This window comes from Pyxicephalus adspersus, chromosome 5, assembly GCF_032062135.1.
Source record: "Pyxicephalus adspersus chromosome 5, UCB_Pads_2.0, whole genome shotgun sequence".
NCBI lineage: Eukaryota > Metazoa > Chordata > Amphibia > Anura > Pyxicephalidae > Pyxicephalus > Pyxicephalus adspersus.
This window is the reverse complement of record NC_092862.1, coordinates 96,776,299-96,794,389: the sequence shown is the minus strand read 5'-3', so window position 1 is coordinate 96,794,389 and position 18,091 is coordinate 96,776,299. Positions and strand designations below refer to the sequence as shown.

At 36.0% G+C, this 18,091-nt stretch overlaps 1 protein-coding gene across 2 annotated transcripts in view; it reads left to right on the top strand.

Moving 5' to 3' along the window:
• VPS41 (VPS41 subunit of HOPS complex) overlaps positions 1 to 18,091 on the top strand; it is a 111,512-nt gene that overhangs the window by 11,199 nt on the left and 82,222 nt on the right. For both annotated transcript variants that reach the window (XM_072412220.1, XM_072412221.1), the window contains exon 3: positions 9,471 to 9,575. In XM_072412220.1, coding sequence (XP_072268321.1) covers positions 9,471 to 9,575 — 105 coding nt within the window. The remainder of the gene's footprint in view (positions 1 to 9,470; positions 9,576 to 18,091) is intronic.

Genomic DNA, 18,091 nt, shown 5'->3' with positions numbered 1-18,091 from the left:
TCCAAGCATGTGCATAGGTGTTCATTTATTCAGGTATGCTGATCACAGCTCAGTGTTCATTCTACAGTAGACTGAGAACAAGCATGGAAATTTGAATTATGGCAAAGCTTATATCTTGCTTTTTTTAACTTTTAAGCCTAATCCTGCTTAAATTTCTTTTTATTTTTGTAACCGTTTATGTTTTAAAACTCTAGTCTAGTCAAATTGCCACACACCCTTACCCTTTTTCCATATAAAAATAGGATTTCTACCTCCTTCAGGGATCTGCTAGGGTTACATCCTGCAGTTGCTGTGGTGTGTATGCCAGTCATAGAGAATATGGTCTCTCTTAAGGGGTCTCTGAAAACCTACTGTACACAAATGTTATATTTTGCTGAAGAGGCATGTAGTGATTGAAATTATTTTCTTTTTTATGCACTTTGGCCATATTGTAAAGTGAAAGGGAGAAGCTCCTTTCTTGCGGATGTCAAGGCTGGATGTACTCTTTACCAATTTATACAAAAGGTCCATGGTGATAATTTTCTGACATTTTCTAAAAAGGTCAGACCAGTGATATCCCTTCTACTTGTGTGTCTATTTTTCTGTATTATAGCCATGTTCTGGAATTATATCTCCAAAATGACAAAAGACTGAGCAGCGTAGCTAACCATGGGCCTAACAGTGTGGGTAGTGACTAAGAGAAATAAAACACACTATGTGTTCAAAATCAAACCTTGTAGTTACAGAGGAATATCTGATACTACTAAGTAGTGTTGGTGCTCGAATTCCGCTTGTCCTTATATTCGACCCGAATATGGCTGTTCGAATATGGATAGAAAAAAAAAACGAGATTCGACGTCAAAAATTCGGATTAAAAAAGTGTTAAAAAAAAAAAAAGTTATTGTTAAATTAATTTGAGTAATTGTTTATTTAACTATTTTTTTTTTTTTACAGGTTATCCTACAATGACATGATATCTCTTAAGCTGCGTACACACGTCAGATTTTTATCGCCCGATAATCGTCATCGGCCAGATATCGGGCGAAAATCTGGCGTGTGTACAGTCGGCGTCGTCCATCGTCCGAACGACCGTCCTGGCGGATCCACGGACAATGAACGACGACCGATCCTAATGAAAGGGAAGTGGGAGAGCGCGCAGCAGGGTGCCGCTCCGTTGTTCTCCCCCTCCCTTCTCCATAGAGCAGAACGGTGCTGTATGTACAGCACCGTTCATGCATTGTGTAGTCCTTTGTCGTTGGAAAGGATCGTGAAAGATCCTTTCCAACGACAAAAATACGCAGCTTTACTCTGTAACACACTTTCCAAAACATTAAAATTATGATATATTTGTTACATTATAGTTTTATCCACTGCCAGAAAAATGTAACAAATGTATCCTATTACTGTCCTGGAAAGTGTGTTACAGAGTAAGTGATGCTTGCGGGGCGTCTTCTCAATGATTGCAGCCATGGGTGCAATCATTGAGAAGAGTGTGCGATCCCCGGGTCACATGACCGTGGGAACATCTGTGACTGCAGGCGATCCCCAGGCACTAGAGGTTGAATGGGGAAAACTTTCCCCATTCATCACATCTAGTGCCTTGTGTTCTTGGATAGAGAAACTCTATCCAAGAACACATACTACTAGTACAGTACAGCAACCGCAATCCGGATCGCTGTTGCAGCCCTGTAGTATGTGTTCCTGGAAAGAGTTTCTCTATCCAAGAACACAGGACTCTGTGTTCTTGGATAGAGAAACTATCCAAGAACACATACAAATAGTTAGGGGTAATACAAAGGGCTGCCAGAGAATTCTTATTGCTCTTGCATCCCTTATTAGTCCCTAAAAAAACCCTGCATTCTCCCACTTTTGACTAATGGTGTTCGTATTCGGCATTCAATCACCCGAACAATATCTCACTATTCGATCGAATAGTGATTTATTCGACCAACACTACTTCTAAGAATTAAAGCTGTTCACATCTAATCGCATCTTTTCACTGAAGATGTATCGGCTTAGTTTTCTATTCTCATTTAATTTTATTGGTGGGGCAAAGTGTTAAATGCTGATTGGTATACAAGTATATCAAAGCTTTATGTTCTCCACTTCCAAACTAAAATTGACCATAGTATCAGGACTGAAGAGTGAATAAAAGTGTAGTTTTGAGTCTCATGATTCATTATTTTAAACAAACGCTATGGACAAGTTTTTGTGGCCCTAAGTCTCATATCGCAAACAATTGTCCGAAAGGCTTATTGTAACCATTATCTTGCATAAAACTCCATGGAATAAAAGAATGACGCATGTGTTTTTAAAAAGAAAATGGTCAGTTTCAAGGGACCTGATAATAAAATAATTATTTTGTTAGTCAAAATCCATTCTGTGATTTGTGAACAGCAGTTGTATAACACGGGATGTCCTTCACCCCTGTGGGTGAATACAGGCTAATTTTCTTTTCACGTTGTATGACAAAAGTCCCTTGGAGCCTGTTTCCTCTTTTTATAATGACAGTTACAACAAATTGTGACACTGGGTGTCACTCCTGTGAACACTTCAACACCTTATGTTTATAGCTCTAACTTTGGGTGACCTTCTTCCTGCATAATTTTCATGTATAATTCTAGTATGATATTTGAGTAGTAAAGATATACTACGTTTAGCTATTGGCTATTATACAGTTGAATATTGGGAACTAGTGCATAAAGAAAATGTGTTGCAGTTCCTAGCAATGTATTGGTAAGAATTATTTTAAACATTTAAATCAAAAATATTAATTTTTTGTTATTGCCAGTTGGTTCCAGTACAACATAAGCAGTCTGTTTTATCATTATTTTCAACCAACATTGGCTCAACTTTTGGGCAAGTTTTTAACTTTTTTTACCACATGGATATTTGCTTCTTTTGAAATAAGGTTCGCTCATTTTTGAATGAGATTTACTTGTTAAAAAGTACCTTAAACTATATTAGCTCACCATTTGTACAGTTAAAAAGTATTTTAATATTCATTGTGTTTATCACTTATTAAATTAGGATTTGTTGTTTCCACAAACCTGGAATGGATTTAGTCCATTATCGAAAACATTTGTCAGGTGTGACATTTGTCACATTTAGCAAATGATTTTAGGAAATCCATTCCAGCATTTCTGGATCACCCAAGTTCACCCCTAATAGTCTTATCTTCTCTAGTCTTGGAGCGCGTTATTAAATCAGGACCAATGCAAGAAAACGGCACCTACTGTAGCCTACTGATAAGTTTGATGAATTAATGGGCTACAGCATGTGATTAGGTGCGTGTGTGTGACAGCACAGTGCATTTTGATGTGAATGGACCCTCCTAAATCAAGTGTTGAAGCTGCTAATATTCAATTTGACTTTTGTAAAAGAGTCTGCAAAGAATGTACTTTGGTATTTTCTAGGGGTTTTTGACTTTTATTTTGCCTGATGGGAGTCTGTATAATTACGTTGACTTGTATCCTTTTTTTTTGTCTTGTTATTGGTGTCCCACAACCTTCATTTATGAGTACTAATATTGGCATACACCACCACACAGAAAATGACGTAAGAGATTGCAGCCCCAAGCAGAAGGTTTGAATGAAGCCTGTTACCTGCCTGGCTGTCACTCTGATTCATTGGCTTTGATACTTTCTGAATTGCTGACATCTAATAAGCAGGCAGATCAGAAAAGTAAAGGTTACTCTTAGATTGTATTCACATCAATGGCCTTGCATTTTAGTGCATGTTTGCAGACATTAAACACAGTGGGCCTGATTTATGAAACATCTGCAGGACTGCAGAAGATAGGCTATCATGGGAGAACCTGGGTGATCTAGCAAACCTGGAATTCATCTGGTCCAGGATTGGAAACATTTGCCAGCTAAAAGAAAGTTATAGTGAAGTCCAGCTTTGTTGGATCACAATGGTATTCCATTTTAGTGTCCTAAACAATCAATAAGCACATCCACAATGATCCTCTTATTCTAAAAAAAAGTTTGTACCATTTTGAAGCAGGCCTTTTATTTTCATGGAAGGACTGCTTTGTTTCTATTTTTGCAGTACACTGTGATACACTATATTGTCCAGAAACATGCTGCAAATTTACAACATGTCCACATCTTTCATTGAACACCAATGTAACATGTGTTGGTGTGAACTGAATCCTGAGGACATAAAGCAAATATTTGTTTTGTTCTTGCGTTGAGACTGTTTTGCCCAATGCTGCTGATGTAAAAGGTGCATTGTACACAGTTGAGAGGCCTGCTGAACATTTGGTTTGTCAACTTGACCTAACTTAATTGCTACTTAGGGCTTGATTTATTAGACATGAAATCAGACATTCCCTTAAACATTGCCTCTTTGGAACCTTCCATGTCCACATGTTTCAATGGCAATAATTGAGTCCCACCAGGAAATGTATGAGGGAATGTCAGATTCTCTTTTTTTAAATCCTTTTACACTATCGGCAGGCAAAATTAGGCGCCACTTTGTTTATGGAGGTGAGTATTTGACATTTAGTATGCCTATAAATGATAACCTAGATTTTTGATCTTCTATGGAAACATTTTATTCCTACTATATAACGACAACTTGTATGTATTAGACACGTGCTTACATATATTTGTTATGGTAGGTTTAGTAGACCTTTAAGATTGTATTCACTTTTTCCTCACATACTACTTTTGAGGGCTTGTGTCTTTAATTAAAAGTGCCGTACATTTAAGAAAAAAAAAAAAAGTACTTTAGGAAATTGATTTTTGAAAGGAAAGCTGTGAGTATTCTTGTATTGCGTAAATGTCACTCTGTTCATGGCTGAGCTTTGCTTCAAGTCAGGGCTTGTACTATTTCATCATGTTCCCATGGAAACGGGGCTGTCATCTCAACTCAAGCCGCTGATGGTTTTATTTGTGGGTTTTCTGGATTATTAAAATTTAACAAAAATTATTGATTTTCTTTTTATTAACGCTGCCTTGAGTTTACCCGAGAAGTCTCAGCAAAAGCAAGCTTTTTCCTGTCAAATAAAATAAATATATACATAAGGGGGATGCTGCCCAAAAAGGATATATGGTTTTTTTTTTTTTTTGTTTTTTTTTTCATCCTCTGGTTGTTTCGAATGTGATGTATTGTCCTCCGCAATTGAGCACTCTGAGTGAATTGTATTTTACAAATCATTTTCCATTTCCTTTGTTTACAGCAAGATAAAATGCCTCCCAAAATCACAGTTAGTCAGACTTTAACTTAACATAAAAGATACCTGTCAGAACATGAAATGGCGCATCAGCATGGCAAATTGTTGAAGTTCTTCAATGTATTTATGTGCTCTACAGCCTGGCGAAATGCTTCAGTGCACTAAGTTCTGAAAGCATATATTTTTGTCTGTGTAAAAGAAACTATTACCTTCTTTTTTTTCTCTATTATAAATGAGACCGGCGAAAAAACTTATTTACATCGACTTTATCTAATGGCCTGTATGAGTGCTTTTATGCAAAGTAGCCCAGAGACTAGAATTAAGTTTTCACATTGGTTGCGCATTAGTCCTCCGTGTTTAAAAAGCGTCAACTGGGCAGTGTTATTACAATGACACAACGAGAAGAATTTGCCTTTCACTGCACAAAAAAAAAAAAACATTTTAGCATTTGTACGAAATCACAGATTACATATTTATTGTTGCTTTTATTTGTATTAATGGCTCACTCTTGCTTGATGTCTAAAATAAAATGTTGACGTGTTTGGAAGGTCCTTTTATTAAAATTGATTTAGTCGCCTTAAAGTTTTCAGTCTTATATTTTCATTTATGAATTGAGATGCAATTGTTGATTGTTACGTCTGGCATTTTTGATGTTTTTGTCAAAGGCAGGCAGCGCTTGTGCTTGCTTACCTCAGGTTTCTAACTTCAATACAAGGATCTCTTGTAGAAGTCAGGGATTGTATGGCTTTACAATGCAAGTGCTTGTTCACATAGAGATTGTACACCACATATACATACCGAGTCTACTATGTCTTTGGCCAAGTCTACATGAATGTGTTTTAGGGGCATTTAAACAAGCTTTTTTAAAGCAAGCCTAAACCATATTGTTTAATAGGGTTGTGTTAGAGTTTCTAGGCTTTTAAATTAGAAGTTTAAAACACTTCCAAATGCCTACACACTTCAATTGTTTTAAATGGAAGCGTTTACTTATAAATACTTGTTAATGCACCCTTTTTTCAGTGTAAGCATTTATGAGCGTTTATTAACATTGACAAGCACTTAAAAAGTTTAAAACGCAGCAAAGAGCATTTTCTTAATTGCTCAAAATTATCCCTCTTACAAACTCCCTGCTAGAGAAAAGCTTATTCAAATGCATGGGAATTTCAAACATGAGCTTTTAAACTCTCGGGTTAAACTGATGATACAGTCAATGTACATTACATTGCAGAGGGAGTGCCAGGCGTTGACATCTTCTGCTCTCTTCTTCCATATTCTTCTTTGCACTGCGTAGGTGCGAGATCGAGTGATGTAGATTGGGGAAAAAACTTGCCGATCTCACTGTGCATGCGGAAAAGGAGCAGCCAAGAGCTTTCTGCGCTCCCATTCGTTCTTGATTACCTAGGTGATCGAAAATTAAGGAGTGTTGCATTCAAAAAGAAAAAAAAAACAAACAAAATTTTTACTTTACATAAAAGGGTAGACAACCCAACTATTTAAAGTAAAAATTCTGAGTTTAGGTATGCTTTAAGGAAGAACAGGTTTTTATCAATGGTTTTTGCCCCTACTTGGAATAAATCTCTCCATTTGTCCTGGTGCCTGCTTGCAGTTCATATTGTTCCATTTGTCATATAGACAGGGTTTTTAAAGGGGACACCTGTTCCAATGAAGACTTTCTAGGCAAATTTTGTTTTGTTTTGTTTTTTGTCTTTGGATCAACAATGCCTTGTATATTTCAAAAGAAGATTTGGTAGTACCCGAGATAAAAATTTAGATTGATCTACATACTATACATAGGTGCTCCCCTGATAATCTGATGATCCACGTTGAGCTAACTATGTCCATACCAAAGGACAAATGATACATTTAGACAGCAAGCAGAATTGGATCTTAAGCTTTGGTTATGGCTGCATTTAGTATGGAAATTATGTATGCTAACCTAGATAGTGATTATTTAAAGTGAATTTTGGATGTTTTGATATTTTATAGTTAGGTAATCTATTTGTTGTGTTTTTCCACTTACACATGCAGGGATCATACAGGTTCTCACATGAAAGTCTATATATTCTCCAGTGTTGGAGAGCTTTAATGAATTGTTTATAGGATGTTGTAAAATGGTTACAATGGATGTTTTGTAAGAGTACTTGGTGTTCTTGCTGAAGTAGGTAATACATTCTAAAATAAATGAATCTTTCAATGAAGACATTTGAATCGCATGAATGCTATATTTTGTCCTTAAAACATCTGTTTTCCCATGCAATCTTTTTTGGGTTGCAACATCTTCTTGGCCAAGTATTTAATTACTGCACCTAAACCCTCTTCACTATATAGGAAAGGTATGGCTGATAAATATTTGTTTGGATATTTTGTATACATGTGCTCAAATTGCCAAAGTTTATCAAGACTGATCCCTGCTCATTGTGTAACTTTCTAAATATGGAAACATATCACATCAGCCCTTTTGAGTGTTTTGTGTAATTTTTGTTTTTAACACTGTCCTGACATACTAGTGAACATCCTCTGGCATCAGCGATGCTTTTCATGTTCGTGGGAAACCAAAGCTGGGAATAAGTTGAACTGAATATGACTGCTTCAACTTTTTTTAGTGTGTGTTTTTTCTTTCTTCGTTTTTTGGGGGTGGGTTTATGAACAGTATGGCTGTTAGAATTTGTGTTTGCTGAGTGAGAATAGAAGCAAAGTGGACAGACCGAGTTTAAACATAGACAGATAGTAATGCTTCAAACAGAAGGTAACCAAAAAAGGTACTTGATGTAAACTTGGTACTGGTGTAAACATGAAGTTGTATTTCATAAAGAAAGAGTTTAGGAGAAGACATGGGGGATAAGGATAGAGAAAAGCAAGTCCTATTGAAACTTAGAGCAAGTGTACAACATGTGCATCTCAATTTGTATTTTTCATGTTGCAATTCATGTGTATTAGTACTTCAGTAATTATGCAATGTATTACTTTTGGGACATCATACAGGTTGAGGTCCAGCGTTTGAGAGCCCAAGGTGAACTACTGCTACAGCAGATTCTACTGGACTCTGCTTAGGTACGCAGCTGGAGTCTAGCAATATTGGCATACAGAAAACTTATTTAAAAAAGGAAGCAGTTCTGTCAATTCTGAGATGGTATCTGTTTCTTTTGAAATTTCTCTCCCTGGGGTAACACTATATGTATGATGTGTCTCTGCTATCAAGATCCATGGTGACTGGCGGTTGTCATTCTTTTCTCGTGTGTATCCTTATTATCCTGGACAGAAAAACACAACTTTTTTTTTTTTTTTGCTGCATGGCTGTAGCAATGTTTTTCAAACAAAAATATATTCTTTCTTTTTTTCCTTAAGTACGTTCTGTAAATGGATATATAAAAATACACTAGGAAAATGAACTTTATTATTTTTCGAATTATTTACTTTAACATTAATAATATTCTTATTATTAGAATCCTCTTTTGAATTTGGCATCTAAATTGAAGGTATTCAGGTCTGGGATCATTGAGTGAAATTATTCAATAGGATGCAAGAATATAAATAATTATGGTGGCATGTTGTCTGAAGCTCTGATTCTTCTAGTTACAAATAAAGACCTGACATTGGTATAGGTGGTATAAGATGCTTTACTGGTTTCCACTTGGATGAAAGATATCATCCAACGAATGTGTTATGGTTGTTCAACTTCTCTTTTTGATTGTTGTTTTCTTTTGGACTTGGTTTTATTACTGTATCTTTTAATAGTAATATTTAAATATTATGCCTGGTATATGCTGTGAGGTCACAAACGTCCCTGTAAAAAATGTAAATGTTATTAAAATGTTCATACAAAGATGCAATACAAAAAAAAAAAAAAAAAAAAAAAAAAAAGTAAATAAACATGCTTACAAAAAAAAAGCAAATATATGGGAGATATGCAGTTGCTTCATGTTCTAATGGCACTTTGTTAGTTTTGAGTAAGTGCCATTAAAGTACAAAATGATTATAGAATGCTTAACCTCTCCCATATATCACCCATGTAGCAATATTCTGTAAAAAAAAAAAAAAAAAAAGAATCTCTAATTAAATCTTGAAAAGGGGGTAATTGGATTTAGGGGTCACATTCAGTTCACCTAGGGTTTGAAAAAAAAAAAATATATATCTATCTCTCTCTCTCTCTCTCTCACACTTTTTACACCTACTCTATCCAAACCTAAAAAATGTGGATAAACATAAACTTTACAGTTTAAGGTATTTTTATAGTTGGTTTTGTTAGTTCTGTGCCATATTAGTGTTAAGATAATGTCAATTTACAAGGTGTCTATTGTTCTCCATTTAGGATGAAAGTGAAGAGGAACCAAAGTTGAAGTATGAAAGGTTGTCTAATGGTGTGAGCGACATCTTACAGGAAGATGCAGCAAGTTGTATGACCGTCCATGAGAAGGTATAGCTTACCTACTGAGACTTATTTATTTTGAGAGCTTTTGTAAACATACCTTTGAACATGCCCATACTTTCTCAATTAGTATGTGGGAGCTTTGGAGAGACCATTTACATTACCTTAACAAATAGGAAAGAACTTTAAAATACGTTATTTCTGACCCCTCTAGCTGCTTTAATGTAAAGTTATAACAAACACTTCAGAGTCAGGTTTCATTTGGCTAACCTATCGTAATATCGCCAGAAAAGTTTATGCTCCTAGCTGATTGCAGATTTATAAGTATATCTCAGCAGGGGGCATATTAGACTTAGAGATCACCACAGAAAACCAATTTATCAAAAAATAGTGATCAGACAAAAGGTGGACATTTTTATCTCCTTTTTCTTTTCTGATCTCTGCTTTCATAATGCCATATTTTTTTAGGGTGCCATAAATTGGTGATCTAAAATTCCACTCTAAAATGCAGCTTTATATCCCTGGAACTTTTCTATAAGAGACTATTTGTTAACAATTAACAAGTGCAATTTTTTCTGAGTAAATTTAAGGTGTAAAAGGAATTCCATATTTTTCTAATAATCTTAAGATCTGTGGAAAGTATGGATACTGCAAGCGCAGCTGGTGTTTAACTATAATACTTTTTTATTTTTTCCCTCTGTAACAGCTGATATTTAAGTAAAGCATTTTCTATCTGTATTCCCTTTATTTTATAAGAAACTGAAAAGCCTATGAATTGCAGAATGCTAAAGCTCACCAGCAATTTTTTGGATTATGGAGTCTGTTCTTGGAAACCTTCAATCTGAGCCCACAGAATCCATTTTCCATTGGCTGTATCATTGAAACCTTTATTAAGAGTGCTGTCATCATCTTTCTTTGCTAGACTTTGTATCACTTTCAGGTTTGACCTATACAAAATGCACTAACAAATTGCAGATCCAGATAATAGGCTACAGAGATCAGTGTTTCCAAGGATCCCTGTTGTCTGCACTTGACAGACAGGAAATGATTACGATGCATAGGTTTTATTGTTGTTTCTTTCCCCTGAATATTACTTTTGAAAATGATTGAAAAACCAAATGTAAATTTTAATACAGATTTTTTTAAAAACTCTTGGTATGACTACTTTTTATACCTCAAGCCCTTTAACAGTGTGTTATAAATATCAAGGCGACCATAATCAAAGTTTAGTAGTACTGTTATGATATATTCTGACCGTATGTGTGTGTGTGTGTGTGTGTATGTGTATGTGTGTATGTATGTATGTATGTATGTATGTATATATATATATATATATATATATATATATATATATATATATATATATATATATATATATATATATATTAGTGTGTGTTAAGGTTATGTTAATACAACCTCCGAGAAACAAAAACACAATCATGTTACACCATGTCTTTGTTTATTTAACAAAAACAAAGTTAAAATGCAGAAGCAGTGTGAAGAAATTAAGTACACCCTTATCCCCTCTGTAGGAATTAAGAGGCTAAGTAGCAGCCAGATGCTGTTAATCAAATGCACTTGATTCATTGATCATCAGCAACAGTGTGTAAATCTAGAAGTTTGCTGGTATGAAGCATTTAGATGTGTGTTAACACAGTGCCAAAGAGGAAAGACCTCAACAATGATCTTGGAGAAGCAAAAGTTTTTTTTTACCACAATCTGGGAAGAGTTATATGTTCATGAAAAAATTCACCCCAAGGTCACACCATACAATGATCAGAGAAAATAAAAACCCTGGAGCGCCTTTAGAATCCACATGGCTTGTTTAGTTGGGCTGCCAGTCTAGAAGTGACTCCTTCAGTGGTTGTCAATTGAAAATTGACCCTTTTTTTGTTCAGGGGAAAATTCCCACCTACATTAGCATTCAAAGAAAAACTTAAACTCCTGGAGGATTTCTAGGTTTACATGGTACACGGTTTTGAAAGGACTGGAAATTAAAAAAAAAAAAAAAATTGTATTAAGTACTTGTGCTTGTATAGCTTGCATTTAAAGCTTTCAAAAATTTCAAATAAAACCAGGCATAACTGCCTGGTGATATAGGTGATATATTATCCCTTTGGCGATATTTATTCTTTCTTCCTGATCGCACATCAACCTGTCAAAAATGCTGAGCTGCGCATGCTGGCACTGAATGAACTCTGGCACTCTTATGGCACCTTGCGAAGGGACAGGTGAATATATTGTGGTTTAGTTCTGCTTTAAATAATTCATTTATTAATGTACTAATAAATGCTCAGTATGAATCTGCAATTATTGAGTCTGCAATTCTTTAATAACCAAGTTTAGAATGACTGACAAATGGACTTTGCCATTAGCTAGTGAGGTTTTACTGCATTGCACAGTGTTGTGAACCTAACAATTGAAGTTTGCCAACTGAATAAGCACTAAAAAATGTCTGTCCTTTCATTATCCATTTACAACATGACCAAAAAGTATTGCTTTGTCTGAAATGAAGGAAAAAGACAGGCTTTTGTGAGGCAAAGTTATTTTTCGTAAAGATCCAAATTTGAATAATTTTTAAACATATGTAAAACTAAACAAAGGTCTCCTATGCTAGCTCTAGGCTAACATGGATATTCCGCACTAATGGCTGTACAATAGTATTTCAAAAGAAAATCAAGTCCTCTTTTAGCAGCAAACAAACTTGTTTCCTACCTGATGTGTTTCGCCCCGTAGGGCTTCTTCAGGGGTTTGTTGGGGAAACCATGACTTGTTAGGGAAACCATGATGATACACATGGAATAGAGGCGATGTTTCCTATTCAAAAGCCTGTCTTTTTTTCTTTCTCTCTTAAACCCTTTTCATAGCTTTATTTCAGGTTGGGCATCCTTGAATTTACGCTCCTTCCTAAACACCAACACCAAAAGGAGTCACTTTTCTTGGTGGAACACACCCCTATTGTCTGAAATGAAGACAATAACATCAAAAAGAGAGGAGTATTGGCAGAGCGTATTAGAAAGGTGCAGTTGAAAGGGGTCATTTTACCCCCAACATAATCTAACACCACCCGGACACAGTTGCAATCAGTTCTTTTATAGCTAATATGTGAAGCACATGATGATGATCAAAAAAAGAAACACAATAAAATAGATTTTTTTTAATGTTTAAATAGAATGTCTGAGTTGAAAAAACTAAACTTCACATTTTTGGCATGTAGAACAATTTACATATATTTATTTTGACTTTGTATTTTCTCCCCTTACACTTAGTAGTTGAGCTAGCCTTTCTATCAAAAGTTAGCAGCAAAGCTGTTTGAAACAATTCTTTTTCCACATGAAAAAAAAAAAGCATACAAACTATAAAATCACACTTGTGCTTTAAATGTATAGTGCAAGAAGTAAAATCACAGAAAGCTAGAGGGCTTCATCTGGGCATGTCTTGAACATTTGATGAATTTCATTTAATAGACAAGAAGGAAGAATGTTACAGTACCGCTCTACTTACTGTTATGTTTTATTGGGTGGAGAGTAAGGGAGATAAAATGCCTTTCACTGAATGAGAAAGAGATCCTAAATCTCCACTCTCCAAAAATAAATAGCTCAAAACTTTCTGAGCTATTCTACCTACTTTTCACATTCTTTGTCCCTTAGCTATTTCTACTTTGAAATTAATTTTATTTTACCCTGTCTTTTACACTTGTATTTGGATTTTTTTTTCACCCCGTGTGATATCGGCTGTCTACCAGGACACTTAGTCACCTTGAAATGAACAGTTTACGTTTTCTTGACTGATAGAAAGACTTTGCTTTCAAAGCAGCCATTTGTTTGTTTCTGTTCGAATAAAAGGATGTTCATATCTTAAAAATATGTCTTGTAACTTAAAAATACTCTTTGTGATTTGACATGGAAGGTTTGGTATATGAGGCCGTCTGTTAATGCCACTGAGGTTGTCTGTAGAAAAGATTGTTTCTTCTGGTAAGTGCGTGATTCTTGTTTGTTACGTTCAATGCACTCTGTGAAAGTTTTCTTGCCTTAAAAGTATGAAGGTCTTGTAACATCAGAAGCAGTTTTGTGGCTTTGTTGATGAGTAAAGTTTTATTTTTGTTGATCTTCTATTTAGCAAGGTATAAAGTAGAGTTCACAAATGCCCTTCATGTAGCCAGGTAGGGCAACTACCAAGTTTTCTTTGCAGTAGCTATATTACCTAGAGAAATTATTTTACAGTAGTGTATCTGTTCACTAAATTATTAATGGACAGCTCTAGGAAGCTTTGGGTGGGCTTTGGTGGAATAAATATAGCATTATGTTATTAGAATGACTCCGTAATTAGGTAAACAGGTTTGTTTTAAATTAGGAACAATAAGGGGCACATGCCTATTTCTAATATACCCCTTTCTGCCTACTGAAGTCCCCTGTGAAATCTTGGGTATTTATGTTCAGGCCAAACACTGATTTGAAGTATACATGTATCTTTGAATCCCTCCTCCTAGCCTACCTACCTCATGTAACAACTTTACAAAATTGCCAAAAAAAAAAGCAAAATTAATTCCAATATACTCGCCCCAGTTCCCTGGCAGGGTGCTGCCATTTTCTTCTTCCTTCACTTCCTCCTTGTGATCTTTGGCCATCTTGATTGGCCAGGCCAGGATGAAATAACTCCCATGCAAGCATGTGGGAGTTCTGTCTAGGCAGGAGCAGGGGAAACCAAAATTGCTGGGTATTATGGCAACCAAAGCTGAGCTGCACATGTGCAACCCAGCTTTTTTGACAGTTCACAGAGCGATCAGACAAGTAAAAAAGATTATTGCATCTTGGACATTACATTGTCCATCCTTTTTGCAATATTGATCTGCCCAATCAAACATTTTTTTGAATGGAATTTTGGTTCCACATTAGGATCTGGCACAAATGGCACAGTGGCTTTAGTAAAGTGAGTCCCTAAACAATTGGATTGCACGGTGATCGGTACAGGTAGCAATAACATGTTGGCAAAAAAATATTTTCTATAAAGGCTAATTTACTGTACTGTAAAATCTCTTTTTTTCATGTCCGTTAAGAATATATAACTACTTGTCTAAAGGGGCTAGGGAACACACTGAATGTATTGAGCTTCAAGAGTTATGGAGCTGTAGAGCACCAATAGCTCTATTTTAGGAGGCAAAGGTTTAAGAATTTTAGTTCAGGTTGTTATTCTTTGAGGTTAGGTTGCAATAGAGACCTAGTTTAGGAGTCTTAAAAGTTCTGGATGTCAGATCTGGGGACTGTAGATTAGGGCTGAAGATGAATGTGCATACACAAAATGTAGGGGTTTTGGCAGTTAACATTCTACAGCCTTCTTGAAGGTTTTCATTTATCAATGGCATTGCATAACTAGTGGAACTTGGTTACATTTACCTGGCCTTTTTCTTTCAATGTTTTATATAAACATTGAACTGCATTTAACAACTAGCCTGTCACCTGCCGGAATACTGCAGTAAAGTACCTTTTCTCTCTGTGATGAGAACCCTCTCTGCTGAGGTGTGGTATGTTCCCTATTGAGTCAGACATGTATCTCTCTCATCATCAAGGCTCATGCTGATTGGAGAGTTGTAGCTCAGACACAGCAGGTCCTGTGTCCAAACTCTGCAGAAGGGTGTCTACAAAGAGATCTGGATTAGCTGGTTTATAAAAGGAACATGCCCAATTTTCATTAGGGATTTGTAATTTATGCTAGTTAAGTATATCCTTGTTTGTTGTACATCCGTTTGTAATATAAATGGCAACCTATATTTAATAAAAAGCTTCAATTCTAATGGAATACTAGGAAATAAAATAAACTTGTTAGATGTAAACTTAATTTTGCCAAAGGCAAAAAGTCTTTTTACACTTCAGTGCTCAACCCAGAAATTATTTTAGGCTGGGTGGGAAGACATTTTAGGCGGCTGGCAGCCCCTGTATTGTGACCCAACTCATCAGTAACTACCCAAAAACAGCCGGTTGGTTACTGAAAAGTGCCGGGTGGTGCACCCGGCTAAAAGGGGCTTGGGAGAACACTGCACTTCTCTTTTGCTACATAGATGCATTACATTTTTCAGAATCGTGTTATTTGTAACAATAAGTGTAAAATGTACAGACCCATAGCACAACATTCACATTAAATTTTTTTTATCACTGTTAATCATTATTACATTCTATCCTTTCCTAGCTCTCTTGTTGCAAAGAGAAAAGGGATTTGGACCCAGGAACTCAGTGCTACATGGCATCAGGACACAGTGAAAGTATTAGCCAGAGGAAGAAAAAAAACTTGTGTAAGCATGAGAGTTGTGTCTTGATTTGTATCAGTTAATATGAAACCACCTTTCATTATTCTAATGCAGGTACAGTTGTACATTTTTGTTCCTATTACAGCGTTACCCTTCTTAAAGATGGGGTGAAGGTGCAACTTTTTCTTGATACAAGGATATTTTCTGTAAAGCAAATCTAAATTGTCAAATGTTTGTTTTATAATGTGAAGTTATTGGGCAATTACAGTTTATATTATATTAACCCAAAGGGAACAGTTCTTTTAGTACACAGAAGAAGCAGCACTGGTTCAGAACAACCCCCAAACTACTGATTTGGAAAACCAAAGAAGAGTACATTGTAACGGTCACAGTTTTGTTCACTCTGTTTTGTATCAGCTCAGGTACATTATCTTTTTTCTCTATTCTTTCCTTTCTCACTGTTGGGTCATAGATTTAGCCCCTGTGAATAGGAAGTCATCCTAAGGGGCAGCCTGGTAATTGTTGCTACATATATTAGGGGAAAGGGTCTATATACTCCTCAGGTCTTCATCAGAGCCTCTAAAGAAGTGAGAATGTTACACTGCAGTAAAGTGCTAGGATGTGACACCCCCCCCCCCCCCCCCCCCCCCCCCCCCCCCCCTCAAGCATATGCCAGACAGGGCTTAGAGCAGCAGGCGATCTGAAATGTATGCGATGTATGAAAATACAGTGAGAAAAGTTCGGGTTTATCGATCACTTACCTGGTCCCGCTGCGATCGTCCATCGGTCGTGTTCCAGCGTCATCCTCGAGCGTCGGGTGTCCTCTCCGGGAAGAAGAAGCCGGCCGGCTTAGAAGAAGAAGAAGCCGGCTGGCTTCTTCGCCCTCCGTGCGTGATGACGTCGGCGCGTGTGCGGGAAATTCAAACTGAAACTCATTCAAACACATTTTGTATTGGATTGAATACAAAGTCCTGTATCCAATCCAATACAAAATAATAGAAAATATATTTATGTGGCTTTGTCTATAGGTATGTGACGGACACTAGGGAGGTGTTTTAGAAAAATATATTACTATACAGTATACCGAATTTGCATTTTCAGTATTATTCATTTTTTTTTATGTATTCTTGTTTAAGCTGATTTTTTGTGTCTTTTATTTAATTTTATTAAAAGTAATTGTTTTTTTTTTTTTTTTTTTTTTTTTTTTTTTTTTTTTTTTTTTTTAAAAAAATTTTTTTTTTTTTTTTTTTTTTTTTTTTTTTTACATGATTGTGTGTTTCAAACATTTTTTATTGGGCGGAGTCACGTGCGCGCACTGCAGTCCTGTCACTTCCTCTTCATGAAGAGGCGCGGCACACGCGGAGGAACCACACACGGAGTCACCCTAAAAAGGGTGGGCTGTCTTATTTGATGGCCCTGCCTTATCATCGGGGAAACACGGTAATTAGTAAATGGCCCAGTTCTGCCATATAGGCAAGGAATAGGGTTGTCTTAAAGGAATCAGGTAACCAGCCTTAAGAAGTCATTCGGTGACCTATAAACTTCAGGATAAACACCCACATATTGAAGAGAAGTGCTTGCTCAAATTAGATTTAACACCAAAACTCAAACATGAGTGAAACATAAAATTGTTTCTGATGAGAAAAAAAAATCACTGGCCATTTTTTATTTTTTTTTTATTAAAAAATAAAAAATATATGGAATGATCTGCACAAAGCAGCAGGTCCAGAATACCTATGCATTGTGCTAAAGAGGCAGGAAGGATTATATGACCTAATTAACAATGTCTCTTGAACAGACAGGACCAAATTAGGGATGTTTGGCCATATTGCACAGCATCACATTTGATGGGAACCAAACGGCACATTTCAGAACAAACACCTCATACTAACTGTCAAGCATAGTGGTGAAGGGGGAATGATTTGTGTTTGTTTTGCAATACACTTCTAGTATTCTAAAATCAAAAGTAATATTTGTGTGACGGCAAAAAGCTTGTCTAAAATTGGGTTATGCAGCAGAAGAATGTTCCCAAACACCAGCAAATCCACAACAGAATGGCTAAAAAGGAAAATCAGAGTTGTGCAATGTCCAAGTCAAAGTCCTCAACCTAAATGATATTCTCTGGCAGAATCTTAAAGGAGCTTCACATAAATGCATGCTTGCAAACTATGTTGTAACATCATAATTCCTCAACAACAATTGGAGAAACAAAATATTATAAACAAATGGGGACTTAAATTATTTCTGCTAAGTTACACAAACTATTGACTCATTGGGTGTGCTTAGATTTTCATTTTTGCTTTTATTTATTTCTTTATATTTT